General features: G+C 39.4%; 1 protein-coding gene across 1 annotated transcript; it reads right to left on the bottom strand.

Moving 5' to 3' along the window:
• Positions 1-907: 907 nt before the first annotated feature.
• Positions 908-26,195, bottom strand: LOC140157970 (uncharacterized). The gene is made up of 7 exons (XM_072181218.1): positions 25,920-26,195; positions 22,104-22,426; positions 13,022-13,247; positions 9,335-9,463; positions 4,720-4,905; positions 4,008-4,137; positions 908-1,139 (listed from the first exon to the last, which is right to left on the bottom strand). Exons 1-7 carry the CDS (start codon positions 26,005-26,007, stop codon positions 908-910), a joined length of 1,314 nt encoding a protein of 437 aa, XP_072037319.1. The 5' UTR covers positions 26,008-26,195.
• Positions 26,196-27,275: the final 1,080 nt, after the last annotated feature.

Raw genomic sequence — 27,275 nt, 5'->3', positions numbered from 1 at the left:
CAACACCCCCGCACACACACGCCTGCAATATAGCCCATATCTTTTAATATCTTTATAGATTTTTAAAAATATTTACATAATTTACAAATTCTAGTAATTAAACTTCTTAGTAAATTTTATTTATTTATGTTGCATCGGTTATGTATTAAGCACACTATTCATGTAAAATGTATTTCTTTAATTGGCATTAATGTCTTCTAAACAAATCTTTTGAAAATCATTATGCTATGAGTACTAGGTCCAGTGAGAGTGTTCATTTTATCATTCCTCGCACCAGGACATATGCTGGGGATAGAGCCTTTTCAGTCACTGCCCCAAGGTTTTGGAATGGCTTACATCTACAATCAAGAATGCCATCAGCCTGGACTCATTTAAGTCATTGATCAAAACTCACTTATTTCCGTAATTTTTGCTGTCATTGCCTTTTGTATTATTTTTGTATTTTTTGGTTTCTTTTCTCTTGCACCTTGAATCCCTAGGCAAAGGCGCATATAAATACTTGTTGTTATGTCATGTTATGTTATGTTATTTTCAGGATTATAATGCTTAATCGTGTTAATTATCAAATTATTTACTATCAATCCAAGCACAGTATAAAATTATTCATATTTTAAACTGTTTTTTGGATTCATAGTAAAATAATTTCCTAAAGTGTTGCATACCATTGGGCAAAGGGCAGAACACCGTCACGTAATACTCTGTAGACACGGGGCAGTAGACCCATACATGTAAAACACCCAATAGTTTTATCGTGAAGAAACCTGTTCAGTTTTATACTGCAAAGGCTGCAACGGCGAACACGTTGAAACCCTCAATCGTCTACACGTAGTCAAATTAGTCCAAGTGATGAAGATTGTTTTGTATCGGATATAGCATTATTAGCTTATATTATACAATAATTATTATTTTATACTATTCCAGTACTACTATTGCCACTACACTTCCCTTCCAAAGGAATTTTGACCTCTGTTGGATCCGCCACTATACCATTATCCATGCCTATCTTGATCGTGGCTATTTCCCCATTCTCCATTGCTTCATTAGCGGCTTGCTCTTCGGCTTCACGCGCGGCCTTTTCTGCCAGTTCTGCTTGTTCGGCTTCCCATTCTGCCTCGAAGATTTTCTCTTGTGCTTCCAAACTGTTTTTCAAATATAACATAAACAATAAAGGTTATTGTTAATCACTACCCTCATCTCATCATCATCATCATCATCATCATCATCATCATCATCATCATCATCATCATCATCATCATCTTCATCATCGTCTTCATCGTCGTTGCCGTCATCGTCATCTTCTTCATCGTCATCGTCATCTTCTTATTCTATTTCCCTCTTTTTTCATTATCTTTATTTCTTTCGAGCTTATTTCGCACTCTGTTAGCTCGTACAAAAAGTGGCTACGCATGTTGTGTTTAATTCCATCCGTTACATGGTTCCCCGCGCAACACTTTCATTATTGCTTGTCACCTTGTACAAATTGGCTACTAAGGTTGTCTTTTCATCCGCTGGTTCCCCACGCAACACTTTCATTATTGCTTGTCACCTTGTACAAATTGGCTACTAAGGTTGTCTTTTCATCCGCTGGTTCCCCACGCAACACTTTCATTATTGCTTGTCACCTTGTACAAATTGGCTACTATAGTTGTCTTTCCATCCACTGGTTCCCCACGCAAAACTTTCATTATTGCTTGTCACCTTGTACAAATTGGCTTCTAAGGTTGTCTTTCCATCCGCTGGTTCCCCACGCAAAACTTTCATTATTGCATGTCACCTTGTACAAATTGGCCTCTACGGTTGTCTTTCCATCCACTGGTTCCCCACGCAACACTTTCATTATTGCTTGTCACCTTGTACAAATTGGCTACTAAGGTTGTCTTTCCATCCACTGGTTCCCCACGCAACACTTTCATTATTGTTTGTCACCTTGTACAAATTGGCCACTATAGTTGTCTTTCCATCCACTGGTTCCCCACGCAAAACTTTCATTATTGCTTGTCACCTTGTACAAATTGGCTACTAAGGTTGTCTTTCCATCCACTGGTTCCCCACGCAACACTTTCATTATTGTTTGTCACCTTGTACACATTGGCCACTATAGTTGTCTTTCCATCCACTGGTTCCCCACGCAAAACTTTCATTATTGCTTGTCACCTTGTACAAATTGGCTTCTAAGGTTGTCTTTCCATCCGCTGGTTCCCCACGCAAAACTTTCATTATTGCATGTCACCGTGTACAAATTGGCTACTAAGGTTGTCTTTCCATCCACTGGTTCACCACGCAAAACTTTCATTATTGCTTGTCACCTTGTACAAATTGGCTACTAAGGTTGTCTTTCCATCCACTGGTTCCCCACGCAAAACTTTCATTATTGCTTGTCACCTTGTACAAATTGGCTTCTAAGGTTGTCTTTCCATCCGCTGGTTCCCCACGCAAAACTTTCATTATTGCTTGTCACCTTGTACAAATTGGCTACTAAGGTTGTCTTTCCATCCACTGGTTCCCCACATAAAACTTTCATTATTGCTTGTCACCTTGTACAAATTGGCTACTAAGGTTGTCTTTCCATACACTGGTTCCCCAAATAAAACTTTCATTATTGCTTGTCACCTTATACAAAGTGGCTACTAAGGTTGTCTTTCCATCCACTGGTTCTCCACACAAAACTTTCATTATTGCTTGTCACCTTGTACAAATTGGCTACTAAGGTTGTCTTTCCATCCACTGGTTCCCCACACAAAACTTTCATTATTGCTTGTCACCTTGTACAAATTGGCTACTAAGGTTGTTTTTCCATCCACTGGTTCTCCACACAAAACTTTCATTATTGCTTGTCACCTTGTACAAATTGGCTACTAAGGTTGTCTTTCCATCCACTGGTTCCCCGCGCAAAACTTTCATTATTGCTTGTCACCGTGTACAAATTGGCTACTAAGGTTGTCTTTCCATCCACTGGTTCCCCACGCAAACTTTCATTATTGCATGTCACCTTGTACAAATTGGCTACTAAGGTTGTCTTTCCATCCACTGGTTCACCACGCAAAACTTTCATTATTGCATGTTACCTTGTACAAATTGGCTACTAAGGTTGTCTTTCCATCCACTGGTTCCCCACGCAAAACTTTCATTATTGCATGTTACCTTGTACAAATTGGCTACTAAGGTTGTCTTTCCATCCGCTGGTTCCCCACGCAAAACTTTCATTATTGCATGTCACCTTGTACAAATTGGCTTCTAAGGTTGTCTTTCCATCCGCTGGTTCCCCACGCAAAACTTTCATTATTGCATGTCACCTTGTACAAATTGGCTACTAAGGTTGTCTTTCCATCCACTGGTTCCGCACGCAAAACTTTCATTATTGCATGTCACCTTGTACAAAGTGGCTTCTAAGGTTGTCTTTCCATCCGCTGGTTCCCCACGCAAAACTTTCATTATTGCATGTCACCTTGTACAAATTGGCTTCTAAGGTTGTCTTTCCATCCGCTGGTTCCCCACGCAAAACTTTCATTATTGCATGTCACCTTGTACAAATTGGCTACTAAGGTTGTCTTTCCATCCACTGGTTCCGCACGCAAAACTTTCATTATTGCATGTCACCTTGTACAAAGTGGCTTCTAAGGTTGTCTTTCCATCCGCTGGTTCCCCACGCAAAACTTTCATTATTGCTTGTCACCTTGTACAAATTGGCTACTAAGGTTGTCTTTCCATCCACTGGTTCCGCACGCAAAACTTTCATTATTGCTTGTCACCTTGTACAAATTGGCTACTAAGGTTGTCTTTCCATCCACTGGTTCCCCACGCAAAACTTTTATTACTTCCAAAATGAATTTGTGATCCACTTTTCCATTATCATGATCTTATTTCTTGAATTTGTTTATTTGATTCTCATTATTTTTAACTTGCTTTTCTGTATTTTTCCCGCCTCACTTATAAATATACTATATACAGATATATGCCTATTACTATGTTCTTCTTCTTTCGTAAACAAATGTTTAAAAATATCTTACTGTCTTGTGCATAGTTGCAATAGCCCAATAGCAATAGCCAAACACAGCGCTATGGAAGGTAGTATGGTGGCCAAAAAGATGGTCGTTTCTCTCTTCTCACGAGCCGCTATCCTAGGATCAACTGTACTCTCTGCAATAAAGACCGTACCGGACACAAAGAACAGATAAAGCAACGTCATATCATCAGACTTCTAACAGTCTAACCAAACACTTTTCATGAAACCTATAGGGGCAACATTCAAAAACTTGACTAATGTTTTGAATAAAGGAATAATTCTCAACATGATTTTGTTTTGGTTTCAATAGGATTTGTAAAGTCAAAAGTTGCAGTAAATGCAACGTGATACTCCGATCGAGCCACTTTTGACAACACTTCTGTAAATAAAGCTTAAGTAAAGCAATGTAAACTAAGGCAAGGGGAAAGTCTGTTCTACGGGCGGACTGACTTGCACGTACATGACATAGGGACTTGCATGATCAGACCTGATGAAAATTCATTTATGCTGTCTAGGTAGATAGGTAGGTAGGTAGGTAGGTAGGTAGGTAGGTATATAAGTAGGTAGGTAGGTAGGTAGGTAGGTACGTAGGCTACGTACGTTTAAATCTTCCGATTGTAATGACTTATTATTTAATAACTAGAGTCAAAATTAGTCAAAATATGACAATGTTTTTGACAAAATAATATTTCATATTTTCAATATAGCTTGCTCACCTGGAGGCCATATACACGCAGGGACCGGATCTTTCCATTTTCTGTCAAGAGTACATTGTGTTTCCTTTACACCAATCCTTTCAAAGCCTTCATTACATTTGAACTGTAACACTTGGCCGATATAAAACGGACCTTCATTAGGAGCAACTGTTCCATTAGCAGGGGCGACGTCTGTATTGGCACAAACTGAAAATAAAAACCAATCAGATGTTAGTAGACCGATACTACCACCATCAGCTTATATCCCTATTGCATACGAACCGGGATGTAAGGAACCGCGACGACCTGTTTATTTCTTATGCGGCCTATTCGCTGTAAAAGTAGTGATGTAAAATTAGCGATAGGTGGAAACAATTTTGAATGTATTTCCCTGCACTAGACGTAGGGGAGACCGGGGCATGTTCGCCCTATTTTTTCAATCTCGCCTAGAGAGGGAAATTCTCGTGTTAGATGGCTATAGTTTTTACACTGTATGCTGTAGCTAAAATACTACCACATTCAGGGGCGACGCTAGAGAGGGGTATATGGGGTGTGACACCCCCCCCCCACACACAATTTTGTCGTCAAAAATTGACTGTTGTCGTTAAAACCATATGATTGTCGGCAAATGTAGTCAAAGCTATATGTGATTGTCGTATTAAAGATTAATGTGTTTCGAAATTCTGATGTTGTTACACTCCCCTTTTTTAAGATTCTTGAGCGCCGTCCTGGCTAAAAAAAACTTGGGTCTACATTTCACAAAATATTTCCGTCGGCAAAACATGCTGTACACCCCCGAAACGTATTGGTCTAGCGACGCCCCTGACCACATTGTAAGAACAATGAGCTTTCAGTAACGGCAGGAGAAGGGAAAATAAAATCACGATGCAGGGCGGATTTGCCCCTGCTGTGCTGGGGCAAGTCCGCCCGTATGGTGGTGGTGGTGGTGGTGGGGGGTAAGTTCACCCTATTAAAACGAAAAGGTTATAATATTGCATAACAATGATAAATTTCATGCAAACGTTTAGTAAAGGGTATATTGGGTACCCAGCAAACACAAACGTTTTAAATAAGTTATATTTTGGCTTTTGGTTTAGGTAAAAACGTTTTAATAACATTAAAATGTCGGGTTATATAAGGCCAAGTAAAAATAAAAACATGTTTCTCGTCCGGGTTTTTAAAAATTATGAGAATGAGGGCCTTTTTATTTTTTATTTTTTATTGGAAAACGACGCTAAATACCTGTATTTGGCACCATATTCCGGGTATTCGACATACAGATTGATATCTGAGAAACAGGAGGAGGCCCTTTTTATTTTATTGTTTTGAGAGGTAGACCCCTTTAGTGATCACAAAACTCTTCTTAAATGATGTATTATGCATTTACAAAGCCGTAAAATAAGTTTCAACTTCTGAAACATCTTTTTCAACAAGTTATAACTGAAAGTTTACAAAATAAAAAGAAATTTGAAAAATCTTCAAAAAATGAGGAGGGCGCGGACGAGAAACATGTATTATTTTTACTCGGCCTAAAGGTCATGATAACGTTTTAAAACGTTTTGTATGAAAACACACTACAACAATATTTTTAAATGTTTTCAAAAAATGTTATTGAAAACTATTTTTGCAAACATTTTGCCAAATATTGTGTCAATACTTAAATAACATTATGTTAAAATATTTGAACCCAGCAAACACAGAAATGTTCTTAAAATGTTTTTTCAAAACCTTTTAATAACATTTAAATGTCGGGTTATATAAAGGTCATGAAAACGTTTTTAAAACGTTATTGAAAATATTTTGGGCAAACATTTTTCGCAAAATATTTTTTCAACTCCCAAAATAACATTCTGTTTAGAATGTTTTGTATCAAGTTTTCAAGAATGTTTTTGGAATGTTATTAAAACTTTTTATACCCTTTATATAACCCGACATTTAAACGTTTTCTGTAAAACATTTTTGTTTGCTGAGCAGTAGATTATCAAAAAATGTTTTTTAAGGTTATGAAAACGTTTTATACTCTTAATATACCCTTTATATATCCCGACATTTAAACGTTTTCTGACAACCTTTTATAACCTTTTGCGAATGATGTCGAAAACGTTTTGTGTTTGCTGGGTACTCATTCTCTTCCAAAGAGTATACTAAATTTATTGGAGGGGTATAATATAAGCTAATAAATGTAGGGGTCCAAAATGAGCAAAACCTTAATTTGCAACTCAGCAATCAGTTTTATGGCATAAACGGTGGTATGAGTAATACTAATACCACTTAACTTAAAAATATGCTTGTAGTTTTACCCTGTTTAAAGGTATTATTATCAATATTATGGATACGCCGATATAGGGCGAATCCACCCCGCACAGCGTCATCATCCTATATCTTGGTCCGATGGTGGCCCGATATATGTTCAATACAGTAAGCCAAAAAATTAAGGTACCAGTTATGTTCACCCCCTGCATATCCCAAACAACGATAGATATGTCATAAATTGGAACCAGCAGCCAATAGCTGCATCTTTTAGCTCGTATTTAATACCTCATTTGTTGAAATTGTTCAAGAAATAAAGATATGACGTTCCAAAAACCCAAGGAAGATGACAATATTGTAAAAGTTGCAGTTTGCTACATTGCGTGCCCTATTGATTTGCACACAATGCTTTCACGAACAAAAGAGAACCAGCGCCGTGCTTCCATTGATTAACACGTTAAAATTAGCGTCGTGTTTTCATTGATTAGAACACAAAAGTGCAACTTTTGATTTCGTTTCTTTATTAGGTTTGAGACCACCGTTTCTTTAATTTTCAACCAATTTCAACAAATGAGGTCTTAAATCAGAGCTAAAGAGTACAGGTATTGGCTGCTTGTTTTAATGTTGACACATTTCTCTTTACATAGGATATACAGGGGTGAACACAACTGGTACCTTAATTTTTGGCTTACTGTAATGGCCCAATATCATTTGCTCATGGGCCCAAGATTGGTCCAAGATTGGGCTTGGGCCAAATATTGGGCATATATTGGACCAATTTAGGCTGCCACTGTGATGCCAATATGAAGATTACCGATGGTAAGCCCAGATTGGCCCAATATGGGCAGGAAAATAATGCCGATGCCAAGATTGGCGTTCGAAAACCAACGTTGGGCCAATATATGCATGTTATCTGGTGTCAGAAATTGCCATGATAGTAGGGCGAATCAACAGCGATTTCGTTCCGCCGTGATTTTATGTTTCGAGATAAAGGCAGAGCATCTCAGTCAAAGTATAACACTCCACCTGTACCTTTACGAACACCACCTGTGTACGATAGATGCGTATTAAAACGTTTATATTCCACGTATGCTCCGGTGCTGAAATCACGATCTCGGCATGCTTACAACCCTGTTTAACGTTTTTAACTCATGGATTTTATTTTGGTCCGTTTTTGTTTTCAAGACGCAAACAAGCGCTTCAATACGCAGAGTTAAGGTTGTCACACTCTTTCAACACACATATTCATGTGCAAGCCTCAAAATATGGTTTTAATTTTAAAAAAATTACAACGAAATATTTTCAAGGAATAGAGATTTCATTATATACACCGCCATACATGTAGGCCTATCTAGCGTGGAAGTATATAGTTGGTCACACTCAAAGGAATGCGATTCGATTCTATAGAGACTGTGTCAATAGAAGTTTTATTGTCCGACATTCAGCAGAAAACACAAAATGTCGATCTTTTAATGGTATAATATGTTGGGCAAAACGTTCACCTTCCGAATAAATATAAGAACGAAATCCGTCTCTGCAAGGTCTTGAGATTATTACAATATTACTAATTCTAAAAAAGTAAACTTCCTTGACTCTGAAAACGTTTTATGACGATAATTTCTGTGGTGAGATTTGTCGGAATGTCTTGTTTTCTTGGGCACTTAATTATGATGTGCGCCAGCTAATTACATCATCATTGTAATTTTCCAGCAGTCACGAAAACAGAAACACGGGGTGGGCGGATTTCCCCCGAGGGCGGACACTCCCCGGTCTCCCCTACTCTGCATCTCACCATTGATTATCAAAGCATAGGCATAAAGACTATCGTAATTCTATGGAAATTTCACATTATGCTGAGTCAATGTACGTTTCACTCGCATCTGTACGATTAGTGTCTTCGAAAAGAGCGGTATTGTATTCAATCTATAATTGCGCACATACACAGACGACATGACAGGTGATGAGTGCAGGAAGCCTACTATATAGACGAATCCAATTTAACGCATGCCTACACCTCAATGACAGCCATAGCTGGGTCCCCGCTGGGTAGATCACACCTAAAATGTGAAATGATGCGGCCTTGGCGGGAATTATAAACTGCATTTCATCCCCCGTGCTACACGTAGACAAAAGAATGATGAAAGTTTACAACACAATATAATATAACATCGATTTTTAAGCGGCTTTAATCCACCCAATTGGGCAGTCACAACACCAGTTTGTTGCGCCGGGGACCCAGTAATGGCCGACTGAATTCTGACAATCAATCAATCAACCAATCAATCAATCAATCAATCAATCAATTAACCAATATTATTTTACTTATTTATATTTTATTTATATATTTATCTTTTTTATCTAAATTGTAAGCCTATACTATACTCACTGTCGCAATCAAATTCGTCCGATCGATCTGGGCATGTATAGGTATTATCACACTGATGCTCTATGTCTAAGCACGTTATGGCTGAGATCTCTTTTCTACAGCTAAAATATTCTGAATTACAGGCCAAGTCTGAAACAACGGGAAAGAAAATAACGGCATTATCGCTTATCAAATAGAAAGATGTTTATTTGGGCAACAGTAATATTAATAAGCCTTTTTGAAATATGGCGGGCATAAAAGGAAAGGGAGTACTTTGAAGTGACTAATCTTTTGTCAGCTGAGAAGCATACAAAAGATTACTCACTTCAAAGTACGCCCTCTCCCTTTGTGCCCGCCATATTTCAGAAAGGCTTATTGGTACCTAACCATAGTAAATCCGCTGACTACTGCCTTGGTGGAGATTATGTGTGTACGATGGTCTTTCGGAGGGGAAATTAATCCGACGGAGTCGGACGGACCCAACGGACGCACCGTTTTATTCAACTATTGCTCTGACATATAGAGCGTTGGCCCCGGGCGTTGGCATATTGGAAAAAGTTGCCATCAATATTCATGCGACTGTGCAATTGGCGTCAAGTTTGCGGAATGTGGTGAGATGTGTTTTAACCCCCTGAGCACTGCCTGCCGATCTAGCATTGCCACTGATTGGTCAATTACATGATATCTTCACTTCAATCACCAATCAGAATTGAGCTTTGCAAATAATTCACCCCAATTTTTTTGTGTGGTAAAATTATTCTAACAATGATTCTGATTGATCCAATTGATAATGAAAACTTCTATTTGGGCCAATCGGCCGGTAGTTCTCATGGGGTTAACTGGCCAACTCTCCAGCAACGAAGAGACACGTCCAAGCTTGTGATGTTGTACAAGAGCTACCGTATTATGGTATTGTTGACATACCACCATGTGCTGCTGTCATCACGTACAAGAGGTCACAACCTAAGATTTGTGATCCCTCGAGCCTCCATCTTGGTGTACCAACATGCATTCTTCCCCAGTACCATCCGGATGTGGAATGCTCTTCCAGCTTCCTTGGCGCTCAATCCTCTGAGGCATTCAGAGGAGGCCTGACCAATATCATCCCTTAAGCATCATTGGAGTTTTTAGCCGCACTGTACAGCACCTTCATCTATTTCCTGCACCTTTTGTGTTTTTTGCACTGCACTTGCTCCATGGATGTGATAATACTCGGCCACCGAGCTAGGGATACATCTCACCACAAAGAAGAAGGTTAACTTGAAAGTATAGGTGGACACTGTATGTAAAGGGTGTGTATATACATTCGGAGCCACTTTTGGTGTAAACATTTTTTGTTTAGGGGTATATTTGCAGGTACACTCATAGAAATTGTTCGTTGGCATTACTTAGTAAGTTGATGTAAGTCACTGGTTAGCAAATGTTCTCAGTACAGATCCAAATAAGTAAAATTAGGTACTCACTAGAAATATTTCGATTCCTATCAGGAATCTTGTTCACTCTGGTTTAGTGAGTGGTGGTGTTTCTAGTTGTTATCGGCAATCTTTGTGACTGATCTTGATGACGTCACATGGGTTGCTTGCCGATTGATGATCTGATCGTAGATTCGATCAAGTCTGTACGCCCCCTCGTCCTTGTTCATGGTGGTGTTGCCTCTGCTCCTAATACAGATGGCCTCTTTGAGCCAACGGGTTGTTTTGTTAGCCTCTTGGTCGATGACTTTGGCCTCCTCCCACCCAATCACGTGATTATTAGTTGCTGTGTGTTCAGCTATGGCTGATTTGTAAGTTTCTGTGGTTGACGCCTTCCTCTGTGCTCTGGTGAAATTTTTCTCACTAGCTTTATCTGCTTCCGATTTATGCTCTTTTAGTCTCGTAGACAAAAGGCGACCCGTTTCTCCTATGTATGTTTTTGGGCAGCTCTTACACGGAATTTCATAAACCGCCTCTGCTGTCTGGAGCGGGTCTCGCTTATCCTTTGGGTGTACAAGAGCCTTGCGGATGGTGGAATGTGGTTTTAACGATGTTGCGAAACCCTCATTGATAGGAAAGATTCAATTGTTTCTGAGGAAACTGATCGCCAGAAAGAAAAGTCACATATAGAGCAAGCGCTTAGTCAATGTGGCTATCCTCAGTGGTCAATAAAGAAAGTTATCGAGGAAAAAGATCTCCCAAAGCCAAAGAAACCAAAACCTAGCGACAGCAAAGACAAAAGCAAAGGCCTTGTTGTGCTTCCATATGTAGAGGGCTTATCCGAACGGGTATCAAGAATTTTCAAGAAACATGGTTTCGCAACATCGTTAAAACCACATTCCACCATCCGCAAGGCTCTTGTACACCCAAAGGATAAGCGAGACCCGCTCCAGACAGCAGAGGCGGTTTATGAAATTCCCTGTAAGAGCTGCCCAAAAACATACATAGGAGAAACGGGTCGCCTTTTGTCTACGAGACTGAAAGAACATAAATCGGAAGCAGATAAAGCTAGTGAGAAAACTTTCACCAGAGCACAGAGGAAGGCGTCAACCACAGAAACTTACAAATCAGCCATAGCTGAACACACAGCAACTAATAATCACGTGATTGGGTGGGAGAAGGCCAAAGTCATCGACCAAGAGGCTAACAAAACAACCCGTTGGCTCAAAGAGGCCATCTGGATTAGGAGCATAGGCAACACCACCATGAACAAGGACGAGGGGGCGTACAGACTTGATCGAATCTACGATCAGATCATCAATCGGCAAGCAACCCATGTGACGTCATCAAGATCAGTCACAAAGATTGCCGATAACAACTAGAAACACCACCACTCACCAAACCAGAGTGAACAAGATTCCTGATAGGAATCGAAATATTTCTAGTGAGTACCTAATTTTACTTATCTGGATCTGTACTGAGAACATTTGCTAACCAGTGATTTATGAACGATCCTGATGAATTTGTTCAGATTGATGTAAGTCGTTGCGTCGACTTTCCGAGTAATGCCAACGCGTACAATTTTGAGTAACGCTGACTCGATATCATTATGTTGGTCGCACTCATTTGCACTTACTTTATTGAGTTGTTACAACTCAGAAAATAAAACTAGGTTAGCATAATTTTCTAGAGGTGTGCTATAGTATACAAAATACAAAATTTTGCACTAATTACAAAAATAAATATTTGAATACTGCTAATTGTGCAGAAAATGATCCAATTACGTGAATTAAGTAACAAAGTACTAAATTGGAATAACTCAAAACAATAAGTACCAGTAACTTAATATGAACAAGTTACATCAACTTACATGTTGAGTTACAATAACTCAACTAATTGGTTCTTTGAACCTTGTTTATTTTTCTAAGTTCCCTGAACTTGAATTCAGAAGTTGGCATTACTTAAAAAGTTGACTTACATCAACTTTTTAAGTAATGCCAACCCAGTTGAATAGTTGACGGAACTTTTTGAGCTTTTTCAGCATTTTTTAAGTTCGGATAACTAAAATGAATTTTGTTTTGGCAACTTTTACACTATTTTTCAGTTGTCTAAACTTACTCCTTTTGAATTGCGCCAACAAGGCGAACAAGTCATTTCTATGAGTGTAAAGGGAAACTTATTTAAGGGGTAATAAAAAGTGGTTATTCGCATGTGTACATACTCTTACTTGAGTGACCCCAACACCATTAAGCGGTATCATGGGTCGGGAAATCAGTGGATATGATATATTCCTTACCAGCCGTTGCTGAGAGCCAAGATATCTGCAGTTTAAACCCTCGAGGTCCTGACGTGTCTCGTCGTCTTCGTCTCCGACCATAATCGCTGTAGCTATATGAGGCATATGAGACATAACCATTATAACTAATACTGAACGTGTCACTACCACCACCATCATCGTAGGACGAGGGGCCGTCGAGATCGGATACCACAGGACCAGGAGTGTCCGGTCCACCGGACTTGGCCTAAGACATAGAAATGTGAATAACAGATCATTATAGCATTATCAGCTACATTACATTGCGTTACGGTTTATTTGATGCCCGAAACCTTTAGTCAAACTACACACTAAGAAAAAGGGTTTTAAAAAGTTTTGTGTGGGGAACCAGTGGATGGAAAGACAACCTTAGTAGCCAATTTGTACAAGGTGATAAGCAATAATGAAAGTTTTGCATGGGGAACCAGCGGATGGAAAGACATCCTTAGTAGCCAATTTGTACAAGGTAACAAATAATAATGAAGGTTTTGTGTGGGGAACCAGTGGATGGAAAGACAACCTTAGAAGCCAATTTGTACAAGGTGACAAGCAATAATGAAAATTTTGCGTGGGGAACCACCGGAAGGAAAGACAACCTTAGTAGCCAATTTGTACAAGGTGACAAGCAATAATGAAAGTGTTGCGTGGGGAACCAGTGGATGGAAAGACAACCTTAGAAGCCAATTTGTACAAGGTGACAAGCAATAATGAAAGTTTTGCGCGGGGAACCAGTGGATGGAAAGACAACCTTAATAGCCAATTTGTACAAGGTGACAAGTAATAATGAAGGTTTTGTGTGGGGAACCAGTGGATGGATAGACAACCTTAGTAGCCAATGTGTACAAGGTGACAAGTAATAATGAAGGTTTTGTGTGGGGAACCAGTGGATGGAAAGACAACCTTAGAAGCCAATTTGTACAAGATAACATGCAATAATGAAGGTTTTGTGTGGGGAACCAGCGGATGGAAAGACAACCTTAGTAGCCAATTTGTACAAGGTGACATGCAATAATGAAGGTTTTGTGTGGGAACCAGTGGATGGAAAGACAACCTTAGAAGCCAATTTGTACAAGGTGACAAGCAATAATGAAGGTTTTGTGTGGGGAACCAGTGGATGGAAAGACAACCTTAGTAGCCAATTTGTACAAGGTGACAAGCAATAATGAAGGTTTTGTGTGGGGAACCAGTGGATGGAAAGACAACCTTAGAAGCCAATTTGTACAAGGTAACATGCAATAATGAAGGTTTTGTGTGGGGAACCAGCGGATGGAAAGACAACCTTAGTAGCCAATTTGTACAAGGTGACAAGCAATAATGAAGGTTTTGTGTGGGGAACCAGTGGATGGAAAGACAACCTTAGAAGCCAAATTGTACAAGGTGACATGCAATAATGAAAGTTTTGCATGGGGAACCAGGGGGTGGAAAGACAACCTTAGTAGCCAATTTGTACAAGGTGACAAGCAATAATGAAAGTTGTGTGTGGGGAACCAGCGGATGGAAAGACAACCTTAGAAGCCAATTGGTACAAGGTGACAAGCAATAATGAAAGTTTTGTGTGGGGAACCAGCGGATGGAAAGACAACCTTAGAAGCTAAATTGTACAAGGTGACATGCAATAATGAAAGTTTTGCGTGGGGAACCAGTGGATGGAAAGACAACCTTAGTAGCCAATTTGTACAAGGTGACAAGCAATAATGAAAGTGTTGCGTGGGGAACCAGTGGATGGAAAGACAACCTTAGAAGCCAATTTGTACAAGGTGACATGCAATAATGAAAGTTTTGCGTGGGGAACCAGTGGATGGAAAGACAACCTTAGAAGCCAAATTGTACAAGGTGACATGCAATAATGAAAGTTTTGTGTGGGGAACCAGCGGATGGAAAGACAACCTTAGTAGCCAATTTGTACAAGGTAATTCATTGCCAACTCAGATTAAAGTTCCATTACCTCCTACACCAGGCCATTTCAAAGCGATGTGCAATTTAATTATTTAAATATTTAGGTTGTTGCATCAGTGATAGTCGGCTGCAGTGCGGACTTTGTCAGCGGGCTGTCTTAGAAGCCTGCTGACATGGCCGCACTGCGACCGGCCAGCACAGATGTGCTTCCTTGGTGTGTTCATATATAATGTTATTTGTTAATTCCATGGTATGTTATTCTTTTGTATGTATTTAATTTGTATTTTGATGTAATTTGTTTGACCCCTGGGCCAGACTGGAAATCAGTGTGGACCACTGAGTTTGTTCCCCAGGCAAAATAAGATCTAATAAAATAAAATAAAATATAAAATAAAATAGACATGCAATAATCAAAGTTTTATGTGGGGAACCAGTGGATGGAAAGACAACCTTAGTAGCCAATTTGTACAAGGTAACATGCAATAATGAAAGTTTTGCGTGGGGAACCAGTGGATGGAAAGACAACCTTAGTAGCCAATTTGTACAAGGTGACATGCAATGATGAAAGTTTTGTGTGGGGAACCAGTGGATGGAAAGACAACCTTAGTAGCCAATTTGTACAAGGTAACATGCAATAATGAAAGTTTTGCGTGGGGAACCAGTGGATGGAAAGACAACCTTAGTAGCCAATTTGTACAAGGTAACATGCAATAATGAAAGTTTTGTGTGGGGAACCAGTGGATGGAAAGACAACCTTAGTAGCCAATTTGTACAAGGTAACATGCAATAATGAAAGTTTTGCGTGGGGAACCAGTGGATGGAAAGACAACCTTAGTAGCCAATTTGTACAAGGTAACATGCAATAATGAAAGTTTTGCGTGGGGAACCAGTGGATGGAAAGACAACCTTAGTAGCCAATTTGTACAAGGTAACATGCAATAATGAAAGTTTTGTGTGGGGAACCAGTGGATGGAAAGACAACCTTAGTAGCCAATTTGTACAAGGTAACATGCAATAATGAAAGTTTTGTGTGGGGAACCAGTGGATGGAAAGACAACCTTAGTAGCCAATTTGTACAAGGTAACATGCAATAATGAAAGTTTTGTGTGGGGAACCAGTGGATGGAAAGACAACCTTAGTAGCCAATTTGTACAAGGTGACATGCAATAATGAAGGTTTTGTGTGGGGAACCAGTGGATGGAAAGACAACCTTAGTAGCCAATTTGTACAAGGTGACAAGCAATAATGAAAGTTTTGTGTGGGGAACCAGTGGATGGAAAGACAACCTTAGCAACCAATTTGTACAATGTGACATGCAATAATGAAAGTTTTGCATGGGGAACCAGTGGATGGAAAGACAACCTTAGTAGCCAATTTGTACAAGGTAACATGCAATAATGAAAGTTTTGTGTGGGGAACCAGTGGATGGAAAGACAACCTTAGTAGCCAATTTGTACAAGGTGACATGCAATAATGAAGGTTTTGTGTGGGGAACCAGTGGATGGAAAGACAACCTTAGTAGCCAATTTGTACAAGGTGACAAGCAATAATGAAAGTTTTGTGTGGGGAACCAGTGGATGGAAAGACAACCTTAGCAGCCAATTTGTACAATGTGACATGCAATAATGAAAGTTTTGCATGGGGAACCAGTGGATGGAAAGACAACCTTAGTAGCCAATTTGTACAAGGTGACAAGCAATAATGAAAGTTTTGTGTGGGGAACCAGTGGATGGAAAGACAACCATAGTAGCCAATTTGTACAAGGTGACATGCAATGATGAAAGTTTTTTGTGGGGAACCAGTGGATGGAAAATAACCTTAGTAGCCAATTTGTACAATGTGACATGCAATAATGAAAGTTCTGTGTGGGGAACCAGTGGATGGAAAGTCAACTTTAGTAGCAATTTTGTACAAGGTGACAAGCAATAATCAAAGTGTTGCGTGCGGAACCAGTGGATGGAAAGACAACCATAGTAGCCAATTTGTACAAGGTGACATGCAATGATGAAAGTTTTTTGCGGGGAACCAGCGGATGGAAAATAACCGTAGTAGCCAAATTGTACAATGTGACATGCAATAATGAAAGTTCTGTGTGGGGAACCAGTGGATGGAAAGTCAACTTTAGTAGCAATTTTGTACAAGGTGACAAGCAATAATCAAAGTGTTACGTGGGGAACCAGTGGATGGAAAGACAACCTTAGAAGCCAATTTGTACAAGGTGACATGCAATAATGAAAGTTTTGTGTGGGGAACCAGTGGATGGAAAGACAACCTTATTAGCCAATTTGTACAAGGTGACAATCAATGATGAAAGTTTTGCATGGGGAACCAGGGGTGGAAAGACAACCTTAGTAGCCAATTTGTACAAGGTGACAAGCAATAATCAAATTTTTGTGTGGGGAACCAGTGGATGAAAAAAAAACATTAGTAGCCAATTTGTACAAGGTGACATGCAATAATGAAAGTTTTGCGTGGGGAACCAGTGGATGGAAAGACAACCTTAGTAGCCAATTTGTACAAGGTGACAAGCAATAATGAAAGTTTTGCGTGGCGAATCAGTGGATGGAAAGACAACCTTAGAAGCCAATTTGTACAAGGTGACAAGCAATAATGAAAGTTTTGCGTGGGGAACCAGTGGATGGAAAGACAACCATAGTAGCCCCTTTGTACAAGGTGACAAGCAATAATGAAAGTTTTGCATGGGGAACCAGTGGATGGAAAGACAACCTTAGAAGCCAATTTGGCCACAAGGTGACATGCAATAATGAAAGTTTTGCATGGGGAACCAGGGGGTGGAAAGACAACCTTAGTAGCCACTTTGTACAAGGTGACAAGCAATAATGAAAGTTTTGCGTGGGGAACCAGTGGATGGAAAGACAACCTTAGTAGCCAATTTGTACAAGGTAACATGCAATAATGAAAGTTTTGTGTGGGGAACCAGTGGATGGAAAGACAACCTTAGTAGCCAATTTGTACAAGGTAACATGCAATAATGAAAGTTTTGTGTGGGGAACCAGTGGATGGAAAGACAACCTTAGTAGCCAATTTGTACAAGGTGACATGCAATAATGAAGGTTTTGTGTGGGGAACCAGTGGATGGAAAGACAACCTTAGTAGCCAATTTGTACAAGGTGACAAGCAATAATGAAAGTTTTGTGTGGGGAACCACCGGAAGGAAAGACAACCTTAGTAGCCAATTTGTACAAGGTGACAAGCAATAATGAAGGTTTTATGTGGGGAACCAGCGGATGGAAAGACAACCTTAGTAGCCAATTTGTACAAGGTGACATGCAATAATGAAGGTTTTGTGTGGGGAACCAGTGGATGGAAAGACAACCTTAGTAGCCAATTTGTACAAGGTGACAAGCAATAATGAAAGTTTTGTGTGGGGAACCAGTGGATGGAAAGACAACCTTAGCAACCAATTTGTACAATGTGACATGCAATAATGAAAGTTTTGCATGGGAAACCAGTGGATGGAAAGACAACCTTAGTAGCCAATTTGTACAAGGTGACAAGCAATAATGAAAGTTTTGTGTGGGGAACCAGTGGATGGAAAGACAACCATAGTAGCCAATTTGTACAAGGTGACATGCAATGATGAAAGTTTTGTGTGGGGAACCAGTGGATGGAAAATAACCTTAGTAGCCAATTTGTACAATGTGACATGCAATAATGAAAGTTCTGTGTGGGGAACCAGTGGATGGAAAGTCAACTTTAGTAGCAATTTTGTACAAGGTGACAAGCAATAATCAAAGTTTTGCGTGCGGAACCAGTGGATGGAAAGACAACCATAGTAGCCAATTTGTACAAGGTGACATGCAATGATGAAAGTTTTGCGCGGGGAACCAGCGGATGGAAAATAACCGTAGTAGCCAATTTGTACAATGTGACATGCAATAATGAAAGTTCTGTGTGGGGAACCAGTGGATGGAAAGTCAACTTTAGTAGCAATTTTGTACAAGGTGACAAGCAATAATCAAAGTGTTGCGTGGGGAACCAGTGGATGGAAAGACAACCTTAGAAGCCAATTTGTACAAGGTGACATGCAATAATGAAAGTTTTGTGTGGGGAACCAGTGGATGGAAAGACAACCTTATTAGCCAATTTGTACAAGGTGACAATCAATGATGAAAGTTTTGCATGGGGAACCAGGGGGTGGAAAGACAACCTTAGTAGCCAATTTGTACAAGGTGACAAGCAATAATCAAATTTTGTGTGGGGAACCAGTGGATGAAAAAAAAAACATTATTAGTAGCCAATTTGTACAAGGTGACATGCAATAATGAAAGTTTTGCGTGGGGAACCAGTGGATGGAAAGACAACCTTAGTAGCCAATTTGTACAAGGTGACAAGCAATAATGAAAGTTTTGCGTGGCGAATCAGTGGATGGAAAGACAACCTTAGAAGCCAATTTGTACAAGGTGACAAGCAATAATGAAAGTTTTGCGTGGGGAACCAGTGGATGGACAGACAACCATAGTAGCCCCTTTGTACAAGGTGACAAGCAATAATGAAAGTTTTGCATGGGGAACCAGTGGATGGAAAGACAACCTTAGAAGCCAATTTGTACAAGGTGACATGCAATAATGAAAGTTTTGCATGGGGAACCAGGGGGTGGAAAGACAACCTTAGTAGCCACTTTGTACAAGGTGACAAGCAATAATGAAAGTTTTGTGTGGGGAACCAGTGGATGGAAAGACAACCTTAGAAGCCAATTTGTACAAGGTGACATGCAATAATGAAAGTTTTGCATGAGGAACCAGTGGATGGAAAGACAACCTTAGAAGCCAATTTGTACAAGGTGACAAGCAATAATGAAAGTTTTGCATGGGGAACCAGTGGATGGAAAGACAACCTTAGAAGCCAATTTGTACAAGGTGACATGCAATAATGAAAGTTTTGCATGGGGAACCAGGGGTGGAAAGACAACCTTAGTAGCCACTTTGTACAAGGTGACAAGCAATAATGAAAGTTTTGTGTGGGGAACCAGTGGATGGAAAGACAACCTTAATAGCCAATTTGTACAAGGTGTTAAAAATAATGAATGTTTTTCTGGACAGACATACTTTGTAGTCACTTTGTACAAGGTGACAAGCAATGATGAAAGTTTTGCATGGGGAACCAGGGGGTGGAAAGACAACCTTAGTAGCCAATTTGTACAAGGTGACATGCAATAATTAATGTTTTGTGTGGGGAACCAGCGGATGAAAAGACAACCTTAGTAGCCACTCTGTACAAGGTGATATGCTATAGTGGAATTTTTGCGTGGCGAACCAGTGGATGAAAAGACAACCTTAGCAACCAATTTGTACAAGGTGACAAGCAATAATGAATGTTTTGCGTGGGGAACCAGTGGATGGAAAGACAACCTTATAGGCCAATTTGTACAAGGTGACATGCAATAATGAATGTTTTGCGTGGGGAACCAGTGGATGGAAAGACAACCTTAGTAGCCAATTTGTACAAGGTGACATGCAATAATGAAAGTTTTGCGTGGGGAACCAGTGGATGGAAAGACAACCTTAGTAGCCAATTTGTACACGGTGACATGCAATAATGAATGTTTTGCGTGGGGAACCAGTGGATGGAAAGACAACCTTAGTAGCCAATTTGTACAAGGTGACATGCAATAATAAAAGTTTTGCGTGGAGAACTAGTGGATGGAAAGACAACCTTAGCAACCAATTTGTACAAGGTGACATGCAATAATGAAAGTTTTGCGTGGGGAACCAGTGGATGGAAAGACAACCTTAGTAGCCAATTTGTACAAGGTGACATGCAATAATGAAAGTTTTGTGTGGGGAACCAGTGGATGGAAAGACAACCTTAGCAGCCAATTTGTACAAGTGGACAAGCAATAATGAAAGTTTTGCGCGGGGAACCAGTGGATGGAAAGACAACCTTAGTAGCCAATTTGTACAAGGTGACAAGCAATAATGAAAGTTTTGCGTGGCGAACCAGTGGATGGAAAGACAACCTTAGAAGCCAATTTGTACAAGGTGACATGCAATAATGAAAGTTTTGCATGGGGAACCAGGGGGTGGAAAGACAACCTTAGTAGCCACTTTGTACAAGGTGACAAGCAATAATGAAAGTTTTGTGTGGGGAACCAGTGGATGGAAAGACAACCTTAATAGCCAATTTGTACAAGGTGTTAAAAATAATGAATGTTTTTTCTGGACAGACATACTTTGTAGTCACTTTGTACAAGGTGACAAGCAATGATGAAAGTTTTGCATGGGGAACCAGGGGGTGGAAAGACAACCTTAGTAGCCAATTTGTACAAGGTGACATGCAATAATTAATGTTTTGTGTGGGGAACCAGCGGATGAAAAGACAACCTTAGTAGCCACTTTGTACAAGGTGATATGCTATAGTGGAATTTTTGCGTGGCGAACCATTGGATGAAAAGACAACCTTAGCAACCAATTTGTACAAGGTGACATGCAATAATGAAAGTTTTGCGTGGGGAACCAGTGGATGGAAAGACAACCTTAGTAGCCAATTTGTACACGGTGACATACAATAATGAATGTTTTGCGTGGGGAACCAGTGGATGGAAAGACAACCTTAGTAGCCAATTTGTACAAGGTGACATGCAATAATACAAGTTTTGCGTGGGGAACCAGTGGATGGAAAGACAACCTTAGTAGCCAATTTGTACAAGGTGACATGCAATAATGAAAGTTTTGTGTGGGGAACCAGTGGATGGAAAGACAACCTTAGCAGCCAATTTGTACAAGGTGACATGCAATAATGAAAGTTTTGCGTGGGGAACCAGTGGATGGAAAGACAACCTTAGTAGCCAATTTGTACAAGGTAACATGCAATAATGAATGTTTTTTGTGGGGAACCAGCGGATGAAAAGACAACCTTAGTAGCCAATTTGTACAAGGTGACAAGCAATAATCAAAGTTTTGTGTGGGGAACCAGTGGATGGAAAGACAACCTTAGAAGCCAATGTGTACAAGGTGGCAAGCAATAATGAAAGTTTTGTTTCTTGACTGAATGATGGTAGGCTATGACTGAAAAGGATTGAGATAAAACATTTATAAGCTGTATTTCAATTGGTCACCAAGATGAATATATCGAATAAGCAACCAATCAGAGAAGCTTTTATTACAACATTATTGCGTAACACATTATTACAAGTAATAGCACTTACATTTGCTATGAACTTCACCGTGATGTCATTAGATTTAACTATAACAGCTTTTATATGGTGTTTATAAGCTTCAATCGAGGCCATATTTTTATTATCCAAAGTGCGTTTTACACGCAGCAAATCTGGTGAATTTTTCGGGCCTGCGAGATCCACGTCTAACATTTGTACTGCGATATACCCGCCTTCTGCCGTTACTATATTTGTTACGCACTCAAAACTATTGTCAACAGTTTCACGATATGATGTGGATGTGCCGTAGTCAGGGGATGTTAGGTTCACCATTTCGCCGCTAGATATCGTGATTGATGGAACATTGCAAATATCTGTGGAATTCATAAAGTGAGAGAATACAGAACAAGAAAGGGTTATTAGTTGTATTTTACATATAATATATTTTATCACGATGTTCACCTATAACATAGAATGCTATACCCTATCTCGAAAAGCAATCTTCAAAAGATAACTACGTATATCACATAGATTTATATTTACATAGACTTATGCAACATAATACAATCAAACATATTGTCGTTTTAACAACACTGTAAGAAATAAAGGTTCTAAAATAACCTTTTTTGTCCTCTCACGAGAACCCTCCCTCTTGAACCTCTAAAAAATGTTCTTTAATTTCGGTGAACCCTTACAGGTTCTATAAAGTACCGAAAACGGTTTTGTATCACATTTTGGGGCCATTTTCGATGGTTTTGGAACCATATTTGGTTCTTTAAAGAACCTCTAAGGGGTCTTCTGAAAGGACAACTTTAGGCGGATCTAGCTGTAATGTTTAGTAGGCCTAAAATATTAAAAATCAATGTACAAGCATTGAAGGGATCTTCTAAAATGCACTGTTATTTTCATAACAGCAGCATTTCTTGTCTTATTGGTGTATCGTAATAACACTGACCAGTGGCGGCGCCAAGGAGTGGGGCATGGGGACAATTCCCCCAGTCAGAACTCCGTTGCCCTCCAGTTCCCCCAGTAAAAACCCCTAGTTATGAATATTTCCAATTTCCAAAATTTGGTGATTTTCCCCCATTCACTTCACACACAAAAACACCAATCCTGGCGCTGACTCAATTTCAGCTAATATACGGTATATAGGTGTACGAAAATGCAGCATAGAATTTACTCCGAAGACTATTAAATATCAATAAAAAATATCAAATTTTAATAATTTGCCATAACAATTTGTATTATATCACGAAATAAAAAAAAAAAAAAATCGAAATTATTTAATATCATCATCCAGGATATTCCTCGTATTCAGAATGCAATTTGGTGTGTCTGGTGTGCTCTCATGTGCCCCACAATATTTTGCCAGGGGTGGTCCATACAATCATCCCATAATATTGACGCCTGTATGTGGGTTTCTGACCAAATTAACCTCATATTTGACCATTTTATCCCCATATTTCATCATTTCAGCTTCAATATGGCAACATTTGTACCATAGACCTAAACTTCTTTTGTCGCCAAAAGGTGCTGGATTCACTATACTTCAAGACATTTTTAAACCCCATCCCCCAATGTCAAAAAGAAATCTACGTCACTGTCCCGCGGACACATTCCAAGTAGATCCCAAGACTCCCATAGGCGTAGATCCCGGGGATTAAACCCCCAATATTTTGCCAGGGGTGGTCCATACAATCATCCCCCAACGTTGGCGCCTGATAATGGGTTTCTGACCAAATTGACCTCATATTTGCCCATTATAGCCCCAAAAGTGCAAATTTTCGCGCGCTTCTCGCGCATTTATTCTACTTTTACACTATACGGTATTTAATCAGTTTATCTTCAAAATAGCAAAATTGTTCGCACGCTTCCCGCGCAATTGTACCATAAACTTATTCCGTCACCAAAAGGTGCTGGATTGACTATACCCCACCCCCCCAATGTCACTGAAGACTCCTCAGACTCCCCCAGGTATCGCCAAGTGCGACGAGGGTGTTGACGCGCATACAAACCCAAACAGCATGAACGATGCCTGTCCCTGTGCTTCCCCCTCATTATGTTTGCCCCCGCTTGCTCCCCCCCCCAATGAAAATGTCTAGTTACGCCACTGAGAATGAGTTATTGAAAAGAACGAGTCCGGGTGTATGCCCCACGGTTTCATATAATAAGACACAGTGGCGTAGCCGGGGGGGGGGGGGCGGGAGGACTATTTTCAGGGTAACAAAAAAGGGCGTAAAATTGTAAGAAATACTTAAAAATTGTGAAAGAAATTTAATTACACCTAAAATGTTGCTAGCGCCTATTACCCCCTCCCCTTTTGTTTTGCTCATCACTTTTTCAAACCATCGGGAAAAAAATGGGTCAACAATTCATAACTGATGAGACGTAACCATACAGGTAACACAACTTCTAAGTTCCCCCCTAATACTTTTTAAAATAAGTCAAAAAATGTTTTACGGAATATAAAAATGTAAAAAGATATGTATAGCCCTGTTTGTTTTACCCCTGTGGACCAATTTATAGGGTCACACATTATTGCGTTCAGTCACTATGGTTAATTATGTAAGAAAAGAGGCCGGTTTAAAAGTTGCACCTGAGCCCATAGCACAAGTTCTAAGTTCCCCCTAAATCCTTTTTAAAATAAATCGAAAAATATTTAACGAAATGCAAACTTGTAAAAAGACATGTGTAGCCTTATTTGTTTTACACCTATGGAACAAATTATAGCGTCACACGTCATTGCGTTCAGTCACAATGGTTCATTATGTAAAAAAAGCGACCGCTTTAAAACTGCGTTAAAAGCTGTATCTATCTGTACGAGTCAACTCTCAAACAATTCAGCAGGCCAGGCCTATTCATGTGTTTGTTCAACAACTTTTCCTATACCTTTGTACAGGCGTCAATCGTTGTTAATCCGTAATGAATCCACAATTTGCCAGTAGCGTATACGCGAACGCAAGTTAATGGTAGTGCGTATACGCGATACGCGTCAGAAATTTGCCATACCTGGAATTTGTGTGCGCTACATGTTGTTTACATTATTTTAGAGGAAGCGGCTAAATATTGCTCTTTTATTCTGTAGTTCCTTTCCTGCTACCAACAGGAAAGCATCGACCTTCTTGTGTTTAGTGGCAATGACTAAACTGGTCATTCCTCATGAAATAATCGTGTGAATTAGACGATCTTTAGCTTGTTTTCGTTGTTGAAAGGGATTCGATCATGTTTCGCCGTTGTTCATCATTGATTAATAACTCGCGTCTGGCGCGTCTGCGTTGTTTACTTCGCGAGGGCAGCTAAAACTAAAGCTGCCCTCGCGAAGTAAACCACGCAGACGCATGGTTGTTAGTCAGTGATGAACAACGGTGAAACATGATTGAATCCCTAATTACAGAAAACCTGACTGCTATGGGCTCAGGTGCAACTTTTAAAACGATTTCTTTTCTTACATAATTAACCATTGTGACAGAATGCAATGATGTGTGACGCTATAAATTGGTCCACAGGGGTAAAACAAACAGGGCTATACATATCTTTTTACATTTTCAGATTTCGTAAAATATTTGTCGACTTAATAAAAAAAAGTATTAGGGGGAACTTAGAAGTTGTGTTACCTGCGACCACACCCTAAATTAATCCTCGTGGTATAACAATTAATGATAAATTGCGCTAATATTGGATATTCATCACATCATTTTGATGGTTTTTTAGAAATCATTCTATTATATTATATTATAATTATAGGTTTGTTTCTCTTTTCTCCCAATCATTTGGCCCTGTGCATATTATTTTCTCTACAATGAGACAACATTATAACGATGTTTTTCTTTAAATCGCCAACAGCCAATAATCAAACAAGACACTTACTGTATTCTACTGCCTTATTTCCAGAAAGAAAAGTTAAAAGTAAAAACACAGCCGTTATAAATCCATGTTCCTCAATACATCCCATCATGAATAAATAATATCAATCCAATGATAGTACTTTTTTCTAATAATTAAAAGTAATTTCTCTGATTAGAGCTACATGGTACTGCAAACTACTCCCGGTAATTCTCTGAGAAAAGTGACGCAGTCGGATGAATTACAATTTTATTTCTCACACCGATTAAGGATGGTAGTGCTAATGGCTTTTGTGCTGTTGAGGTGATATTTTAGTTAAAATAACCCTAAATTTAGCTGAAACTATACTCCATGTTATTAACGCGTATGCTTTTACTAATGGTAAATGGTAAATCAATAAGCATTTGGTAAATTGTACAAGTGGTTTTTGTTTTTATACAATAAATGCACGTAATATTCAGAAATGCAGTGTAAACTTGTCTTCAGAGCGTTTGATGCATATCATGCAGGGAGCACAGGTGGCAAAACGCTCTTTCGTCAGAACTCGATAATACTTGTTTTTGGGAGGTGAAAATTAATAACATTATGTTCCTCCCGGCTTTAGTAGGAATCGGGAGAAGGAAGGGGCAACCTGAATGGGTGACTCCATTGTAATATACACTCCCTGTGTGGAAGATTCAAGTCATCATCATGCAGTTATCAGTTAGCAGCCTGGACAACCGATTCTTTAGAAATGCTTAGTCGCGCTGAAAGTCGATCGATACATGTTAAAATCAGCACAATTCAGAGATACACCTTTTGCTATGAAATTAATTTTCTCGGTCAAATATAAAGCAATATTTTTTTTTCTTCAGTAATGTCAGTTAAAAACTTGGTGCTTGGATATACATTTTTTACAAATCCTGGTGTTAAAATTAAGCATCAAATTGTGTCTTTTAGTGTGATATTTTTGATTTTTATAGGCCTTCATTTCGCACGCGAGCTTTTTACGGAATTCATTTTTTAGCGTCTCAAACTAATATAGTTTGCTAAAGAAAGATATTTCCCACCTCTGTAAAGCACATCGTGTGGGTCTATATATTATAGTTTTGTTAGAATTTCCGTTTTTATTTTACCCTTTTTCCCTCCATACTCCGAAAATGTCTAACTCAGTACTTTTATCTCGAGAGCAACCAACAGAAATAGTCGATATTTCCTTTGTTGTTTATCCAGGTCAATTTTCCATTTAAAGCAAATTGCCCGACCAGCGATTTGGTAGCCCAAATCCCCAATTGAGTGTTCTGGTTAAACATGATCAGTAGGAGCGCTATAGGCCTGGGAATTTCTTTGCTATATTGAAGTTCTAGCAACACTGTAGCCATGCCGGTATTCCTATTAAAC

The sequence above is a fragment of the Amphiura filiformis genome, chromosome 7 (genome assembly GCF_039555335.1).
Source record: "Amphiura filiformis chromosome 7, Afil_fr2py, whole genome shotgun sequence".
Lineage (NCBI taxonomy): Eukaryota > Metazoa > Echinodermata > Ophiuroidea > Amphilepidida > Amphiuridae > Amphiura > Amphiura filiformis.
This window is presented reverse-complemented; position numbering and strand designations above follow the sequence as displayed.

Bases quoted from the DNA above. Each gene is read 5' to 3' on its own strand.
- LOC140157970 (XM_072181218.1), bottom strand. From the start codon at position 26,007: ATGATGGGATGTATTGAGGAACATGGATTTATAACGGCTGTGTTTTTA. The intron at 13,248-22,103 runs GTAAGTGCTATT...TCTATGTCTTAG, and splicing joins CGGTGAAGTTCATAGCAAAT to GCCAAGTCCGGTGGACCGGA. The intron at 4,906-9,334 runs GTGAGTATAGTA...TTTTATTTTCAG, and splicing joins GGACGAATTTGATTGCGACA to TTTGTGCCAATACAGACGTC.